A 20451-nucleotide genomic window follows, 5' to 3' on the forward strand; every position below is an offset into this window, starting at 1 on the left:
ACAGTGGAACTGAGTGCACCCTCAGCAAGTTCGTGAGAACACCAAGCTGTGTGGTGCGGTTGACACACTGAAGGGATGGCACCCAGAGGGACCTGGACAGACTAGAGAGGTGGGCCCGGGCAAACCTCATAAAGTTCAACAAGGCCAAGTGCAAGGTCCTGCACATGGGTCAGGGCAATCCCAAGCACAAATACAAGATGAGTGGAATGAGAGCAGCCTTGTGGTGAAGGACTTTGTAGTAGTAGTGGATGGAAAACTGACTATGAGCCAGCAATGTGCACTCACAGCCCAGAAACCCAACTGTACCCTTGGCTGCATCAAGAGAAGTGTGGCCAGCAGGTCGAGGGAGGGGATTCTCTCCCTCTGCTCCGCTCTCGTGAGACCCCACCTGGAGTCCTGTGTCCAGCTCTGGGGCCTCCAACATAAGAAGGACATAGATCTATTGGAACAAGTCCAGAGGAGGCCATGAAGATGATCAGGGGGCTGGAGCACCTCCTCTCTGAGGAAAAGCTGAGGGAGTCAAGGTTGCTCAGCCTGGAGAAGACTTCAGAGAGACCTTATAGCAGCCTTCCAGTACTTAAAGGGGGCTACAGGAAAGATGGGGAGGGAGTCTTTATCAGGGAGTGTAGTGACAGGACAAGGGGTAACAGCTTTAAACTGAAAGAGGGGAGATATAGATTAGATATGAGGAAGAAATTCTTTCCTGTGAGGGCGATAAGACACTGGCACAGGTTGCCCAGAGAAGCTGTGGCTGCCCCCTCCCTGGGAGTGTTCAAGGCCAGGTTGGACGGGGCTTTGAGCAACCTGGTCTAGTGGAAGGTGTCCCTGCCTGTGGCAGGGGGTTGGAACTAGATGATCTTTAAGGTCCCTCCCAACTCAAACCATTCTATAATTCTATATATGAATTCAGCATTTCAGAATAGCTGTTTATCTATAGTCAAGCTGCAGATCAAAGAATAAGAACATGCTTTAAGAGGAAACACTGTGTTTTTGAGGAAAACAGACTGGTGATCAAGGACAAGAGGAACAGTCAAAGGACAAACTGCAGTACCAGAAACATTCTTGGCTCCACTGTATAGTAAAAAAGCTTTAGTGCCTTGATTCAGTTGAGACAGGACAAAGACAGGGGTGCAGGTAGAAAGGTCAAAGACCAACCACAGCACAAACTATTTATGACACTTTCACCAAATAGATGTTCTATGTTGACAAGGGTGTGAGGGAGTGTGTGCACATGCACATGTGTCTATAGGATGTATGTACATAAAATGTAGTTTATTCTTTTCCATTAACAATTAAGCCTTAGAAAGAAAACACAGGAACAACATGGCTACCACAAAAATCAGAAGGCCTGTCATTGACTAAATTCACTGGTTTATCTCTAGAATTTTTATTCCTGTTCAAATGAAGTCCAAAAGCTTCCTCACAAAACACAGGTCATTTCCAGAAGTCATATATGAATTAGTAAACGCAAACAGAGTCACAACATAATGAGAAAAATGTAGCTTTTTAATGTGTACTTACACTCACCTAGGTGAGGCTTATTTGTAGCCTCATAACTGGATTTTAAGCATTAGTGTTAATTTAGTAATTTTCACTTGTATACATGTTAAAAATAAAACAAGTTTTCCAAATTCCATGGAACAATTTAGGTGATTTTTGAAAAAATTCTGCAAGAAGGGACTGTAACAGTGAATAGGCAAGAAACCCAAACCAACTTAAATATTTTCTCCCTGCATTTTGTTAAATCTTCAGTGGACACTATGTTATTAGCAGCATTCTAGTCATCAAGGAAACATGAGAGAGCAGAAGTGGGAGGAAAAAAAAAAAGTAGATATTCAGAAAACATGCTCACATAAACAAAGTGACATGGAACAAAGAATAAGGTGAAATTCAGCAAAAATCTGATTGTAGTTTTTAAATGACCAATTTTCCTTTTAGCTGGACCAAATCTCTACTTTCACTCGTCAGTCCAGTTTCTCTCTTTTAGTCCATTAGAATCACATAGGTTCTTCCCATTATCCCAAGAATCTTCAGGAGAAAAGGCAAGCTTCTTCTTAAAGTCCTTCCTGGCCTTTGTTACAAAACTCTTAATACAGTCTCCTTTGCTTTATGCAACTCACCTTTAATTCTGAATATTTCTCGTATCAGGTGTCAGGTTCCAGGAGAAAGTAAGGGATCTGAATTTCTTAGGCACTTTGTCACTGAATGAAAGTCACTGACTGTTAGAAGAATTGGAATTCTTGTAGCAAAGAATTCCAAAACCTTTAGAATTAAGTTCTATGATCATATATAAAATGTTCACTGTATGATTATTTCTGAAGATGAAAATTAATCTATAAATCTCTATTATCTTCTGCTCATTTGCTGTGAGTGTTTAACATGCTGGAGAAAATAAGATTGTAGAATAGCATTAAAATATATACCATACCATTTTCAAGTTTGCTTTTTGGGTGTGGTCCACTAAATGCCAAAAATTTTCCTGGAATAATCCAGTTGAAGTCACCATTTTCCACTCGCTATAAAAATTCCAGATGAGAAAGAGAAAAGCTTTTTAATATCTGTACGCACAAATTTTAAAAAATTACTCAAGATTTTATTTTACTTTTTACTATGTTCTTGCTGCATTAAAAAAACCACTTCAAATGTAATTAGCTGGCTCACCTACATGGGACAAACTAACTAACCATAAGCCGCTTCTCTGAAAACTTTTAATAAAATGAAACGCAAAAAATTTTGCTGAAGTTTTCCAATAAGAGAAGAAAGATCATATAGAAGATATTTCTTCTTTAGAGGGTTCAGCAAGCACCAACATTCTTGTACATTTTCATCAAAGAATATGGAAAAATGCTTCCCTGTAAGGCACTGGATAAATAACCCAATTCACAGAAAACAAATTAAAAATCAATTATCTTTCAAAAACAATTATCCTTTCCCTGTAGGAACTGAAATTTACATATTGTCATAATCTCTGATGAGCCAGTAATCATAGAAGCAAAGAATAAATCAAATTAAAAGGGTAAATAATAAACTGTGACATTTCACATTTCTTGCTCACTTTTAAATGAAAATTTCAAAAAGGTTCGGTAAATTCTGTCACTGCCAAAATTGAAAGGTTCTTTGGAAATACAGAACTAAAGTTCAAAACTGTTGGTTTTTTTAATTGAAGAGTGCTCATTCCTCATTTGGCAATGCAGTCATTCTCAGCATGACTTTTGAGGACACGGCACTCAGTTCAACTGCATTATGAAGCTTGTGTTTTTAGCTCTCAGCTCATCAAAACATTCTAATGAGTGAAAGGTTCTGATAATGCACATTACTGTAATCAATTCACCAACTGTTTGCTTAGCTAAGCCCATTAGGCTTGCTCTAAATGCCCTCACCCAGTGAAAACTCCTGGAAGTTAACAAGGTTGCGTAAGGACTAGTGAACCGATCTTACTGCCAAATTAGGACTCCTCGCCCCCCCAGATTTGTATCACAGACTGCAATCTCAACACTGTAGCACCTCCATCCCCTTTAAGGAATAAGTTCTGTTCAATAAGTTAAAAGTATTTTTGTATTTGTATTACCAGTTTTATTTGTGAATTAAGTAGTTCTTTATAGTTACATGAGTTATTGTGAATAATTTAAATTTTAATCAACCTGAACTACAGATATGTATATATATGTGTATATATATATATACACTCAACACTACATGCAAACAACATTAGTATTAAAAAAAAAGAGAACTCGAGTATTTTAAATCTATTCCAACAAAAGGGGAATTAGCTGCCTTGATAATGTAGTAAGGTGAAAGAACTATAAATGTGAAATAGAATTTCCTTTAGCCTGCTCCCTTTAAGTCTTATGCAACTTTTCTCCACATAATTACACATTTGAAGACCTAACACAGCAAAAACCTGGAACATTTAAAGTTTTAGAAATATAGCACAGAACATATCTAAACATACAAAGCTGACCACAATGTGTAAAATAATAGATGACATACCAAAAAATGGACAAAAAATTAAAGATGATTCCAAGTTCCTGCTTTTTAAACTCAGACAGTGGGTAGCGTACTTTAAACATCATTCACACATACATACTTTTCACAAACTAAAATAAAGTTATGCATTAAACAAGATAATGGGATAGCTTTAGTCAATTATTTTAATACTTTTCCAGGCAGATTAATGCCTACTATATATAGAGAATCCTAAGAATTCCCAACCATCATTTCTTTTTAAAACAAACATTTTCCTTTTGCACATAGAGTAAGCAAAAAAGCAGAAATTTCATACTTGAAATTTTAGTCACTGTTCATTTAATTTTGGTAATTCAAAAAGGTTATACCAATTTCTCAATCTAATCATTATGGAACATTACAGTATACAGAAATCTTTCTACAAATGCTTTTAATTTTTGTGAATAGCTATATGTTATATTATGCCTATGGCAGCCAACATCTACTATATAGATTGTGTTGTAAATTAAGTTTTTCTACTATTTATTCCTCTCCTGACCTCGCCTTCTTTCTTGAACATTTATGAAGCATTTCCTATAGCTGGATTTCAGATATGTACTGAGTCACCCATATCTTCTTGCTTGTAAAGCAAAATAGTTATTTATCAAATGTTAGAGATTTAAGAAAAGCAATTATCCCTAAAACTTGTTTGATATTAGAAATATTCAACTTAAGATAATAAATTTTTAAATGGATGTTTTCAGACTAAGCAAATTTATTCTCATTATTTCTGAAAAGTTTTCTGAAAATTGCAATGGAGGGGCTGGGGGGAAGAATACTGGCTACAAGAAAGTAACATAACTCTAAAAAGATAGTTTAATATATATTCAAATGCTTAGAACACCTCCAATTTAAATATCTTTCTCCTTAACTAATGCAAATGCAGGAACTTCAGGGAGTTCCAAAGACAAGGTCCAATACAACTACACGATTGTCGCTGACTTCAGTAAAAACCCTTTCCCCTCCTTTGAGTGTGGGAAATGGTAGGCGAAGATCATGCAACTATTCTGGACCAGATGTATATACACCTTCTGTGCCTGCGATTTCCTCTGTACACAGCTCACTTCACAGGTGCAGCATGGGCATATTTTAAAGGGTCTCTGCAGCAATATAGCTTGATATAACTGTCTACTACTAGCAGATAAAGGCATGTATGTTACAGAACAAAGCCCTAGAAGCATCTAGAGCCATTCAGAGTATCTATTCTTAAATTGTAAGAAGGCTGGCAGAACAATGAATGACATCTGTCAGCTTTCTAGGACTTCATTAGGGAAATATTTTGGATGTATTCTCATTACTGGAATCCCCATATAATGCATCCTTAATAAAAAAGCTCAAGATGTGCTTAATCTATGGGGCCATAAAAAATTTATCACATATTTGGGAAAAACAGCATCTCACGAAGCAGCTCAATGAGTGTTGAAAGAAAACACAGATTCCATGGGTCAGCTGAGAGACCTTGGATCGTATCCTGGCAGAAGGTTGGGAAAGCATGAAAGAGGTCCCAGAAGCCAGAAAGGCTGTGAAAAAGCAGTAGACTGATTATGTGACGCACTGAAATTGCAAAGATATTCATCCTGCATGTTTTTCCCATACAGCATACATGTTTGGATGTACATACCTGACATATGAACACTGGGTTTTACTTGAATTAAAATGTGTTTCCAGTATGTTTTAAGTTGTGGGTTACTGTATCTTCAAACTTATTTTAGGTAAACCAAACACTTCAACTCATTATTAAATGTACAAACCTCATAGTGTTCATATTCATCCACATCAAATGTCTTAAAGTCAAAAAATCCATGCTGCAAAGCCTAAAAGGTAACAAGGTGTCAGTTTATACTGAAATATGATATATAATCTCATTTTATAATACTGGTTTTGAGAATCGAAACTAAATCACTAAATGTTTGTGCTTTTGGCTGATTGAAGCCTCTATGTTAAGACAACATTACATTTTACACAGATTAACAACACAGACAACAAAAACTCCAACAATGTCACTAAAGCATGTCAGGCTCATTATTTCTTCTTCAAAGACATTACAATGAGACATAAGGTTGTTGCATATCACTTAAATCATTAAATTGATTCTCCCCACCCCATTATGTATGGTTTTTTCTGTAAGGCAGATGACAAATTAAAAACCAATTCCCTTTTTGTCATACATTCATTCAATGATTTCTATGATGAATATGTTTTCATGCAGTTGGACAGAATGAAATACAGAACATTAAGAGTTTATTGATTTTTCTATACTTAATATGATAGTCTGATTTTATCACCATAATACCCAGGCAAAATGGCATATACAGAATACAGTACTGTGTATAACTTGTATTTTATGATTTGCTTTAATACACATTTCACTGATAGAATGAAGTTCACTAGACTACATTAGACAGTATTTATTACAGCACTGAAAGAAGTTTTGTATGTGATTACTGTACTATTATTAAATATGCCAATTTTGTACTAAAGATTTGTGTATAATACCATATTAAAAACAATTCCATGAATAAGTAATTCATAGCCCAAATTCCCCAAGGAATAGGTGGAAGAGTTCTTCAGCATATATTTATACTGAATCTGCTGCATTCTGGGAAGTATAGATATTATACAACATTCTACGATTAAGGTGTGATAAAAACCACACCACATATCTATGATTCAAAAAACAATAATCATCAGTCTGCCATTATTTGCTACATATAGAGCACCTTTTTAAAGACAAAACAAAAATAGCTTTGTTATAGACCACATAGGCTCAATGATTGGACCTGTGATGAAACCTAAGATACTGAGAGGTTTGTCTGAACAGCTGATTTTGAAAAATGTATTTAAGTTAAGCATGGTTGACTGGCTGCACTCCAGAATTTGTATGCTCCCTGAATTACATGTATATGATATATGTGCACACAAACACCAAATTTACCCAGGGGGACTAAGATTTTACTTTAGATTAAGGCATCCGGTTTCTGCTCAAAGTGTTTTTACCTCTGTAGATGAACTGAACAAAAAATTAACAATAAATTTTATGGGAACAAAGGAGGAAAGACTGAGTCTCAAAGTCCTTTTGACGTGTTTGTTGCAGATAAATTACAGTGACTGCACTGACTGCTTCACAGAGCTTCAGGATCCGTAAAATGCCACACAAATTAGAGTCTTGCTGTTAACTGACAGCTCCTTTCCCACCCCCACAGAACTAAAAATATTAAGCTTGATCTCTCTTTTTAAAATGTTTAAGAAACACTTGTTTTGCCATACTTTTAAGAATTACAAATAGTCCATAAAGTGTCTGTACAGAACTGTTCATATAGCCTGCTCCTTTCATCAAGATCACTGGGAAGTGATAAACGAAATTTCATCTTTGCTTACAGTATGAAGTATATACTATAACACAAGGCTGCCGATTGAGATGTGATGTAACATTTTTTAAAAAGCAATATTGGAGCCTAATATTCCGCAGGACCAGGACCGTTGAAAGTGACACATCAAAACATTAGTAAGATACAGTAGTTTTCATTCTTCTTAAACAATTCAGAAAAGATTAGTTCAAACACTGAACCAAGTGTTTTGGGGGAAAGTTGGGGCCAAGTACATGCAAAAACTGCTCAGATTAAATCACAGTATACCTAGGTGTCTGTCTCACTTGACTTTATCAACCTATGTTATTCCCTTCTACCAACGGTTATAAATGATCTATTAGCAGATCTAGTGCACTGCCTTGAACTGTTAAGAACTGCCCCCAGCCAGGCCTGGTGTGTTTGCACATTCCAATTCGGAAGGTGAAGTTCAGAAAGCTGTCAAAGCCCAGGCCAGCCAGGTAAAAGTGTAACATTCTTCCATTGTCACTACTCAAACACAGTCCTCAGTAACTTAGGCTTCACGACAGCATACTACTCATTCACACACATTCTGCTTTGAAACCAGATTTTCTATTGTATTTTTACAGTATTTTCCTTCATGTTTTAAAAGTCAATTTAAATGTTTTGCTAAGGAAAAGTGTTATTACCTTATTTACTCCCTGCAAACAGTCCAAGATTGTAAGATTGTACGTGCAGTTCCCAAATGAAGCATCCCTAAAGATTTAATACAAATTAATTTAATATACACAGAATTATGTTAAGAACTCATGGAAAGGCAACACACAACATAATATATTCAGGTTATTCAATCCCCTCTGAGAACTCTGAATTAAAGTTCAAAGCAGACATCTTTTTAGAAGCTTGTTCATGCTAAAGCACTGCCCTACCAAAGGTGTAGCTCAGTGTAAATGCAGTTAGATACTGCAAATCATTTTAAATGCATATTTTACATCAGCTCAATACATATTCTTTACCAAATTATTTATGCTGTCCTGGAACAGGAAGTTTTGCATCCTCTCTCAATTGTGTAATGATAGTAGCAAACAAAGCAAAACTTGCTTTAACCATTATTCAAGTCTTAATTGAGTTACACTGTCTAACAGGGAAAGGCAAATAGACTACTAGTTTGGATTTCATTTACAGGCTCTCATTTTGATGCCTGATTACAGATGTGATTAAAAATTATCCAGATATAATTAAATTTAAAATTATTTAACTTCAGTTCTGCCACTATGAAAATAAAAATTTCTCTTTAAAAGATGACAGGATACCCCAAAGCAAAACATATTCAAGTGGTAAGAGACACCAACATAAAAGCAAACAACACCACCAAAAAAGTAACAGCAACAAATGCATTGTAGAAAAAAGAAAAAGTACTTTTCAAAGTGTGTTTCAGACCAGTTTGCATTTTAACAAAATCCTGCCTGGGCAGATTATTTCCTAATCACTCATTAAAGAAATGTTTTATATTTTTGCTCTAAGCTATTTTATCCAGAGTGCTAAGAACTGCAATTTATCAGAATAACAAAATTTTAGGTTTCAACCAGATACATCTTTAATCTATAATTGATCCAAAATTTCAGTCTTTCACTGAAAAGTTTCCTTTTTTGATAGTCTAATTGCTATAAGTAGTATGAAATTTTCTGTATTGATATGGTCCTTCAATCCCAAGTACTTTAAGAATAGAATATTCCCACCCATTCTTTAAGAGGAGAATAAGTACAGCAGTTTTGAGCAAGCAGTGTTCATAGAAAATGTATTTAAGAAAATTAAAAGCTACAATTCTGGTAGCGTCATATTGCAGGCAGGCTACTCTAGAAAAGCTTTCAAGTTATTAGATTATTAAAAAATACTTAGCCACAATTTTTACAATGTGAAATTCAATATCCAAATGCAACAAATATTTTTTTCATAAAGTATTTTCATTACATTAGATAAGCAGAACATACCAAAGATGTAAAATATAAACTTTACAGACAATATATTTTTGACAGGGGAAAGTTGAGTAACAGATCATTTAAGCACAAAATCATTTTAGCAAACAAAAAGGTCTTCTGAGCAAAAAATCTTGAGGCTCCAATGGGAAGATGTACATAGCAGAAAATCTTTAAAAGCTGTAACAGTTTTCTGAAGGGCCTGACAGAAAAAACAAAACCTAAACCACAAAATGCAAACCAAAAAATCAAGTATTTATAGAGAAATATGAATGGAAGATATGATTGTAGCAGATGTGTTCTATATTACATGTTATTTTGCTATGACAAGAATATAATTTTTATTTTATTTATATGTACATAACTACTTCAACCGATAAGGCACCTGATACTGCAGTACATAAAAAAAAAAAAAAAAAGGAAAAAAAGCCACATAATCTCTAATCCATTAATAAGAAGTGCTATGAGAGCAAGAGAGAGAAGGGAGAGGAGAGAGGGCAGGACAACATTGAACTTGACCTAGATGTACAAGATAAGCCTATCACAATTACAGGTGTAGAGTATTCTTAGCTCCAGTTCCCACAGACAGCTATTACCAGTGGAGTACACAAGGATGCTGGCAACTAACATCTATTGCCTACATCATCCATGCCTCAAACGTCTCATTTCTGTTGCTGTGCACCTAACCATTAAAGAAAGCAGCTCTGCTTTCATCACTTGTCATCCACACACAGTGAAATAATAGAAAGACTGAAAGCTAGGAAAATTCCAAACAGGCAAAGTTTTGAAATGAACAAATAAAAAGCTGTTTAAACCTAATTCCAAATTCCCAGAGTGTCAAAGAATAGCAGCATTCTAACATTTTTTTTAAAGAAATGCAACACACTGAGTTAACATCTGAAAAACTTGCACACCCATCTATCTTTTGTGGCAGAATGCGATAGCGTAACCATATGGAACCATAAACAAACAGTAGATATGAATGACAGTACAGCATGGTAGTGAAATAACACCTGGAAGTGGTGGCTTAATATTACCTAATGCTTCGAGGGAAAGCACGATGTCTGATGAACCATGGCAAATACTGAGCATATTATCTCAGACCTTGCCATAATCTCTCTTTCTCTCCCTCTGCCCCTCAAGTATCTTCTGGTAAGAAAACACATGCAAATCATAAAAGTTCCTTCTATCGTAATTTGGAAAACAAGAAAATGGAACAAAATCTATGCAATTTTTTTTCCTTAAAGCCATAGACATTTTTATTTTAGCACTCCCAATCCTTTTCAAGGTAAATGCAGGAATATATGTATTTTTTTCTTTTCTAGTTTTCAAAAGTATAACTGGCTCATTAGAATCAATTCCAGATGCAAACCCCTTTCTGAAACTTTACTGTTTTATGCTACAGAATTTTAAGCTAAGCTATCTACAAGCATTAAATTTTAGGTATAAGAACAAAGAAATTAATCTGGCAGAAGTTTTATGTATAATCCATGAGGACTCTGCATGCTGGATCCATTGATATAGTAGAGTGATATCTGAACTACAGGTAAGGCAAGTGCAGTATTAAGAGATAAATCCCAAGTTACTGGTTTCAGAACGCACAGCAAGCAACAAAATGCACTTTACAGAGCTGTTTTAAATATTAAAACAATATTTTTAAAAGTAGTTTATTTATGAAGCAAAGTCACACTGTGCTCATGAAGTGACATTTTTTATAGTCAATCTTTCTATCAAATAGATGATTTCATATTATTCCAGAGAAGTGTTACTATTCCTTTAGAGTTTAGTCAAAGAGCATTTTGCAGAATCCTAAAGATCAGATCCTAAATGCCAGTCTTACTCCCAACTACATGCCTAGAAAGACCTTGAAACACTCAAAAGGCAAAGATTATTAGTTTATTGTGACCAGATTTCCTGAATGTTTCAAATAAACCTTTTTGTTTAGAGGGAGTTGTATAAGGTATTTTAAGTCACTAATTATTTTGATTTTCTCTTTGTTAAAGGCAAAACCAAAACAAATCTCCCCCTCAAGTCACCCAGATGACTTCCTCCAGGCTGAGACCGTTATCAAGTTCTTTTTCTATCCCAGAGAAATCAGTTAGAAGTCATGTCAAATCATTAAACATCTTTGGAAATATTTAAAAAATAAATTTGATCTTATTTTCTGAATCCTCCTGAATGAATGCATTTACTGGAGAAAACTAAATAATTAAAGATTAATGCATAACAGCTAGTTCAATTTCATTGTTCTTCGGGTCAAGCTGTCTTCCTACTGATTTTGTATAAATTTCCAGATCATGGATAAATATATTGGATGCTGTCAGAAGTAGTACTAACCTTTACAAAAATCCCGTTAGAAATACAGCTATTTTCATACCTCACTGACTTGAGAAGTCTATATAGCACTAGATCCACCACCATGCATTTTCTTTCTACTAATGACAGATATATTTCACGAGTTTTAGAGCAATAATTAAAAATACTAATTTTACCTTGTATAAAATGCAATAGATTCTGAATGGGCCACACTTTGTACCACAGTAAAACCAAATGCAAGCACTAAGTTATGAGGAAGAGCACTGTAAAGAAAAGATACCTTTACTAACCTCGAAGAAACATAATTTTAGATGAAATTAAAATTAATTCCAGACATGCTTCCTATTTAAAATTATTCACCTCCTTTGTCCACTGTACAGTCAGCATCCTATCCTACAGAAAACTAATGTATGTGCTTGTGTTTAAGACAGTAGTAATTTTTAACTTACTGGGACTACTTATGTGTATACAAAAACATTCAGGTGTTTTTTTACTGGTGGAAACCATGCTTTTTGTTCAACTCAGAACTCTGTGTTTAAAAAAACATAGAAGAGAAAGGAAGACCTCATTTCATATCAGAATAATAGAATAGGGCACACACAGACATCTCCTGCACAGTTTTACAGTGTGGGTGCTCTGATTTCTGTTGCTGATCACATATTTCACTAGAGTATTCTTCCAGTCTTTCATGGCCAAGCGCATAACCACCTTGATTTTCAAACAGTGTTTTACCAACTATTACCTGATAGTACGCTATTTGCTTTCAAAATTAGAAAAAATGTGAATATTTCTATGAGATACAGATGTAGTATGAATTTGAGCCAGCATTACAGAGCTGCAAATCCCACATCCGATTTCACAGTTACTGTCACTGACCTCAATACTGCATAATGCTTTCCCTTTCACCAAACCTCTAAACACTGTCAATAACAAAATAGCTTGTTTCCCCAGCACTTGCCAGTAAAGAAACAAAACCCAAAAGCTACAAATCTAGCTCTGAAATTCATGTCATATCTAGAGACTGAACACAATAATACTAAAATAAATGTTTCTTCTCTTTAATATAAAGTCAATACACAGTAGTTTGAGGTAAAGATCTAAAACTTAGTTTCACAATAGGAAACTGGTATTTGTGATCATTTAAAATGGTGTTAGCACCATTTTCTTAAATGGAAGTGAGAAGACACAGTACAAGATCTTCAAGAGACTAGAGCATCACCAACTGACAGGGAATCAGCCAAAAATAAAATTAAAGTGTCTCAAAGACAGTAGTTCCTTACCCTCCTGCTTTCTTTAGTTTTTCTGTTATAAAAACAAACCCCCAAAATTTCCATGCATCTTGTAAGAGGGGTATTCTGATTTCCTTCTACCCCTGAACAGTATTTGCTGAAGCTGTCTTTAAATGAAATACCAGCTGAAGATCTAAGCCGATTAAGGCTTTTTGAGGTCACTGAGCTAGATGAAAGCAGATCAGTTTCCCAGTGATCACTTCATGTAAACATAACTCAGTACTTCATAAAGAATCTGACAATCCTGCAGCTTCTACCTATTGAAAGTTGTCTATTTTTTTTGCTAAATAGAAGACACTTCAGATATCAAATCAATGAACTTGTTAAATAGTCTACCTGTAACATCTGACTGATCACTGCTCACTGATAAATTCCTGCACTTGAAACTATTCAGGGATGACCTATACTACAGAAGTTATATAATATCTAAGTTCCAGGCTCCAAGAATAAATTCAAGTCAATAAGTACTGAACACCAATGATTAATACCTCAAATTATTTCCTTCCTAGACCTTAGAACAGGAGAGAAGAGGTAAGACATTTGGGTTATGTTTTTCATTGTACATAAGAGTCATTTTAGTCCTTTTCAAGACACTAAAGATGAGGAAGGAGTGCAAACTTTCTTATAGCACCAACTTGTTTTTTCACAGTATAGCCTGATGCCAAGCAGATATACTACCTAAGGCAGTGCTACTGATTCCAGCACAGATTCATTTGCTTGAGCCTCTGTATCATGCTATATTTTGCACCAGAGATGTCTCAAATGTCTTAGAATGGACAGGAAGAGAAAATAATCTCAAAGGCTTTGGAAAACCAGGGAAGGAGGAATAAATTATTTCTTCCCCATTCCCAGCTAATCTAGATTGTCTCACTGCAGGCCCTCATCAGATCTACTTGCCCTTCTCTCAGCCCCAGTAATTCTTAAATTCCTTATGTATCTATTCCAGCCTCTTCCTATGAATTCAGCTCCCAAATATCCCCTCCCTATCAGACTCCCCATTTCTTACATTCCTACCTTGTCAGAATCCTTCAGTTTATTTCCTCACTTCTCTTTGTCTTACCTCCCATGCAGCTAGATTACACAGCCTTCTCTCCAAGCAGGACAAACTATACCACTGATAACAGAACGTGCTTAGGCTCTAATCCAGTGCCAAGACCTGACATAGTCCAAAGCAGCTCCAAAAGAAACTTAAGTGATTTCCAGCCCCATGTCATATAAGAAAGAATGCTCAAGAAATCAAGATGTTTAACTCTTCTAGCTCATAACACTATATTCCTTCTAGGAACAGCAAGGCTCTCCTCAAGAAGATTGACTCCCTCCCATCCTCTAAAATAGCTAAAGTTTTGCGTTTAAAAAAAAAAAAAAAAAGAAAAAAAATCCCAAAGCATACCAAAACACATCCACACCACAGGAAACCCACCACAAAAATCCCACAACCTCCCATAAAAGCTTTTGTTTTAGCTAATCATTTTTCTCCCAGCAACCCAGGGTTTGAAACACATGGACAAAGACTGCAGAGGAGTTACATGTCAGAAGACTGCCTATTCTATACATTTATTGCCCTTTTCTCCTGAAGCTGACCAACGGAATGAAGTGATTATTACTTTTGTAATCATTTTGACAATCCAGACTGCAAAAACTGAGTAGTCCCTTTGCTGGACATTGCCTTCTTCAATGTTTTCAGTTAGTATTCTCTCCCCTGGGAAACATGAAATGCTCTTTGTATATAATACAAAGTCATCTTCAGAAAGTCTTGTTGTTTCTTGTATTTCTTGACCCCTGCTTTGCTGATCTCAGAGTAGCTAACTGTTCTATTTCAGAATAGAATTTTATGAATTCAAACTACAAGGATTTGCTTTGAATAATTATTTAACACTTAAAATGAAATAGTTTCATATCATTAAATTTGTTACTGTGGTTTTTATCAGCCCCACAAGAAATCACAGAGCCAATTACTTTCACTACTCCCTACCAGTCAAGCAGAAACAGCATTTTTTTATTATTATCACTACTATTATCATCATTGTTATTATAAGGAATTGGTTGCAAGGCGAAGGTCTGTATAGGCTTTGGTTTGAGCAAATAGGGTCATATGAGACTGTTCTGCAAAAACACTATTCCTCCCAAGTTTTCTGTCTTACAGTTTTGGGACCTAACAACTAAGGTTCTTCACTTTGTCAGAACGTCTTTCTTACAGATCTTAATCTTGACTTTGGTGGTGAAGAAAGGAACCTAGAGACACAGCAATTTACCATAATTCCAAACAGTAAATTTCTTTAATTGGTGAACAAGATACAACCATTCTCAGGTAACATACATCCTTCACTACTAAGAGTTTTGCTTTTTAAGCAAGTTTTGAATAAACTAAGCTTAAGATTCTGAAAAATTTAAGTCACTTTAGTATTAAAAGCTCTTATATGAAAGAAATACTCCTACCAAAGTTGAACCACTGAGAATTTGATATGAAAGGAAGAGTCAGGTTTTTTTAGAATCCACTAAAATGCTACATAGTAATCCCTGGAAGGAAGGGAAATATTGCAGGGAAATATTTCCCTTGTTGCTTCCCCAAAATGATAAGGAAACAGAAGAATGTATTGGCAGTTTCTGTGCTCAGAATAATAGTTTGCTTCAAAGAACTTCTTGTAGCAATTTTCCAATAGCTGAACCTTCTGTAAACAGAAAGGACCAGTGTAATTATTTCAAACTGGAAGAAGATCAGGAACCAAAGAATCTAAAAGGTGGAGAAAACTATACATTATTCTTTAATTTAGATCATCACTCCTGTATTTTATATAGAATTTGGAGATGTTAAAAAACACTGACGTTTAAAATAACAGATTTTTTTATGCATTGTATCCAGTATCTTTTATAATTAGCTGAAAAAAAATACAGTTATCAATAGCTCAGTAAACTTCTTGGGTTTTGGAGACCTATCGATGACCAGGTCAGTGTATAAACTCTCTGCCAAAAAAAGCTATCATTGATTTGATATCTTTTTTAAAAAGATGTGTTCAATGGTTTAAGATTTCATAGTCAAACTGGTCTTTACATCCAAATCTACCATCCCAACAGTTTATACTGTATCTGGCTCCTGCACAAGCTATGAGAAGAGAGACAATATGATCTTCCTTTGCTGAGTGGCTGTAGAATCAGATGAATTTGATATAGACAAGGTAGGTCTACATTTACAAATGCACTGGCTGACAGTGAACACTACTTCTAAAATGCTGACTCCCCTAAAAAAGAGGATATTGACCTTCTTGAAGTTGCCTTTTATTGCCAGTGTCTGCATAGGAATAGTGTGAGGCATTTTCATTCATGAAGCACAAGGGCATTTAATTGTCCACACTATGAAAAAAATTTGGGAGTCTCTTTAATAGATAGTCATGATAGCTAAAACTCCTCAGATTGAAGTCTCAATATGACCTTAGTACAGAGAATAAAGACAGATTGATAGAAATTATCTATGATTCATTGAAAACAGAAAGGCAAAGCAATTTAATTACTTGAACATAAGTACTTGTTCTGTAAAATAGAGAAAATATAACAGCATAAACCCCCCCTCATTCATGTAAGTCTAGTTAGGTACTAGGTAATTTAAAAGATCTGAATGACTTCGAATAGTAAAACATGATACATGATGAAGAAAAGTTTAACTGCTAAATCAGAAACATTTTAAGAACTATTTTCAAAACCTGACAATTTGCAAGACTGCGAGTCTTACTTAAAACTTAAATCAATCTAAATGGCTTTGTTATTCCAACACAGAGCAAGTTATTCCAACAGACCTAAAAATTTTTTTCTGGAGATCAGTCATTTTGATACAATGTCTGTATCAGACATGAAACCATTTTCTGGGAAGTCAGTCTGAAAAATTTATATTTAGCAAATTCCAACCAAAAAAACCAAAGTTAGGCCCATTTCTCACGTTCACATACCTAAATGGAAGATATGGTGGATTAGATCCAGACAAAAGTGTTCTGTAAGCTTCTTCTGGTGTTTTCTTCAAGTATATTACCTAAAAGGGATGGGGGGAGACGAAAAAACATGAGCCCTGAGCCTGAAAAGTCATTAAACACATGTAAGCTTCCCTCAGCCCCTAAATTCCCAAGAATGTACACTGTACTCCTTCATGACCAACTCCTATGACACTTATAGGTCAGAAAAGACATACAAAGTAAAAGACTCAGAAATCAACAGAAGTCAACAGAAACTGGGATTTCTGTTTTGTGTAATTTCCCTCCTTTAAAAAAAAATGTAAAAATAATCATATTGCTGCAACTGAGAGACTTCGAGACAGACTCAACGTCATACTAAGATGAAAAATACGCATCTGTACTAGTTCTCTGTCCAATTTCAGATGAATCAAAATATTTTCACAGCAGCTGACAAAGGAAACATTTCTCCACCACTGCTCAATGGAATATTTTCCAACACAAATATTGTTTGATTCTTAACTGTCAGTATCAAACTACTAATTAACAAAAATATCCAATTCAACAAGCTGAACCTGTTACTATGAGACCAACATATAGTTAATGTAACACCCTAAACCAAGGCTCATTCTGCTATCACTGAACACTATCAGCTGCACTGGCTTAAGTAAGAAATTAGAATACAACCGTATCTTGCTGCACTTCAATTTTTATTTGTACAGTAAAACTGGTCCTAAAATAAACCTAACTTGGAATACATATTAAGCAAGTGCATTATTTACAAAAAAAAAAAAAAAGATTTCATCCAGTTTGGAGTGGCATATTTCATGCACACAAACGTTTTGTAAACAAAGCCACACAATTTTTCTAGCCATTTCCCCACTACTCACCTTACAACCAGCACCTACATGGCTACTTTTTAGGTCTACACACACTTAACTGTTGAATATAAAGTATTTTAATAAATATTTTCTTAACCAAGACATAGGTTAGATCCTGATCTGAAAGCTTTATTCAATTTTTGACCTTGAATACATGAGACTATAGGTAAGTGGTGTTCACTCCCAGAATATTTGCTATTTGCTTTATGTCTAGAGTTATATCTCAAGTTAATGGGATTCTTAGTATTCTGTAGGGTGTCAACATGGTAGGTAGATTTTCTTGCATTTCTTCAAGTGTGGACAAGGCACACAGAAAAGATAAGGATTAAAAAAAAAAAAATTGACTCAAGTAAAATAGTCTGAAAGCTCTTTGACATGACACAATGAAAAGAGGGTCCAGAATCATCTCTGGTTTTCAACTACCACCTATTTCACTACTTTGAACAACTGGTCTAATTTTGGACCAAAACCCTCTACACAAACTGATTTGCCTTCAAAAGATCAATTCTCTGACATGGAGTTGTATTTCAGTCTCAGTCTCCAATGTCGCTGCTCCACTCATCATGGTCACACTGATAGAACAGATCAGTATAACCAGTACCCAAAAAGAGGAACAAATGCCACTTATCTTCAAATATTAAATCTTAATACTGCAGCAGTGTCAACATTGCTGTTTCATTTAGCAAAAGTGCCCAAATTACATATTTCTCAAAATTAATGTCCTTGTATTTGACTGAACTTCCATATTCTCCCCTCCTTAATCTCTGAAAGCAACGCATCCTTTCCACCATCAAAACAGACCACAATTTCTACACGAATATCATCCCATTTATTCTGTGTTATCAGAACAATTGTTTCTAACTCAATTATTGGATTCTTTGTTGTTGAGGTCAAACCAGTGATTACTAATATTGGAACAGATTGAGAGATTTACTTAATGGATATATGTATTAACATAATTTAAAAAGTAAAGGGGCCCATTTCTTTTTAGGCTGTAACAGTCTGTCTACAGCAATGATTGCTAACTAATGGCACCAAGTTCATGCTTTCAACCCCTGCAGCACAACAATGCCATTATGCTTGCACATTCATTTGTGAAAGATTCTGTTAGCCTGTAAAAGAAGTCTCCTTTATATTTTCTTTATAGTCCCCCTCACCACAAAGGTTTTACATTTAAGAACAATGCATCCTGTGCAAGAAATTTCAGTGGGGGGTGTATTTCAGAGAAAAATACTGATTTTATTCATGTCAATTAATGTTAATAATGACATTAATTAGCTTCCATTTAAAGCCTAAATTCTTTCTTATAGTCAAACGATCCCTAGAAGGTAGCTCAGAGGACTTCAGGGAAAGATGAGTTTCCATCTTACACAGTTAGGGAGTCAGAAACCTGAAGTAGGGGCAAATTTGTATTATATGAATGTTTTCCCAACACTGCAGCTTTTATTTAACAGAAGTTATGGTACTTGAGAGCTGTCTCTGCTCAAAGACATGTACACATGATGTTTTGAACCAAACACTGCTAGTTGTCTGTCCACAGAGCTCATAATAAAGACACCAGGATGGAAACAGGAAAAAGATATTAAGAACATAAAAGGAAGGAGGAAAGGGAAAGAAATGCTGAACAGAGCTCCTGAAAAAACACAAGTATCACAGATGTCAAGAATAACGCAGTAGCTGAAGGGGGAAGGATAATAAAATGGAGAAGGAAACACTACAGTACATGCTTCAGTACTTAAAAAGTAGTGATATTCATCAAGAAAAACAGAGGAGACTGTTTTCTAACTGAACTTTATCAATGAAAACTCAGCAACTGAAACTTAGTTTTTTAATCTAATAATATGATGAATCTTCAGAGGGCTTTCATTCTGCAACTTATACAAATTAACACAAAAAAACCCAACACAAAGAGCCTGTTGTGAATAGTTTGTATAAATTGATCCTGTATCTAAGAAGTAATGCGAGTAAAAGCCTTTTAAAAAAGTCACCACTTTCCAGGCAGTTACTATTCTTTTACAAGAGTTGTTTTACAAGGGACAAGGTTCTCCTCCCTTTCCCCACTGTCACTAGTATAACTCATATCCTGTGGCACTGCTACCTGTAAAAAATAGATTCATCAAATATTGAAATTTTTCAAATTTTTTTTTTTTTTCTCTGACATTTCCATTCTTATGTTCTCACTTCCTGAATATTATGTGGTTGAAAGATAAAGCTCTCCACAGTTGGGACACTATGCAGGCACATGAGATGTAGCAATACTGGCCACATACACGCTGCCAAGAAAATTCATACCATATGTCCTAAAAAGTTTACAAAACAAAAAGGCAATTAGTGTTTTGCAAGTCCACCTTAGCACTCATCCACAATACTTCAAATAGAATTTGGATTCATCTTCTTCCCATGCACAGCTGGCATTTTCAAATTAGAAGTATATGCAACAGATCCACTCTAGAGCTGCTAAGTTATCACAAGAATTCTGTGAAGCCAATCTAAAGCAATCAGAAGAAAGGTGTTGCTCAAAACAGCAAAGAGGCTGTATATGTTGCAGTAACTGAAAAGCTTTTGTACTTGCTGGCAGTCCAAGGGAGGGATTATGCATTTGAGCAGTAGTGTGATATGCTTAGATTACAAGAGCACAAACCCTTAAAGTTTCAGGTAGGGCTGAGAAGTCTAATTTGTATTTTTAAATTAGGGGAAAAGTTTCCTGCAAGGAAATGACTGAT

The 20451-nt window shown here is 35.2% G+C and overlaps 1 protein-coding gene across 2 annotated transcripts in view; it reads right to left on the bottom strand.

Annotated features, from left to right (window-relative positions):
* CDC14A (cell division cycle 14A) overlaps positions 1 to 20451 on the bottom strand; it is a 66585-nt gene that overhangs the window by 22501 nt on the left and 23633 nt on the right. For both annotated transcript variants that reach the window (XM_074832615.1, XM_074832614.1), the window contains exons 5-8: positions 16851 to 16930; positions 8021 to 8087; positions 5757 to 5819; positions 2429 to 2516 (exon numbers count right to left, since the gene is read on the bottom strand). In XM_074832615.1, the coding sequence (XP_074688716.1) occupies positions 2429 to 2516; positions 5757 to 5819; positions 8021 to 8087; positions 16851 to 16930 (298 nt within the window). The remainder of the gene's footprint in view (positions 1 to 2428; positions 2517 to 5756; positions 5820 to 8020; positions 8088 to 16850; positions 16931 to 20451) is intronic.

Source organism: Strix aluco, chromosome 8 (assembly GCF_031877795.1).
Source record: "Strix aluco isolate bStrAlu1 chromosome 8, bStrAlu1.hap1, whole genome shotgun sequence".
NCBI lineage: Eukaryota > Metazoa > Chordata > Aves > Strigiformes > Strigidae > Strix > Strix aluco.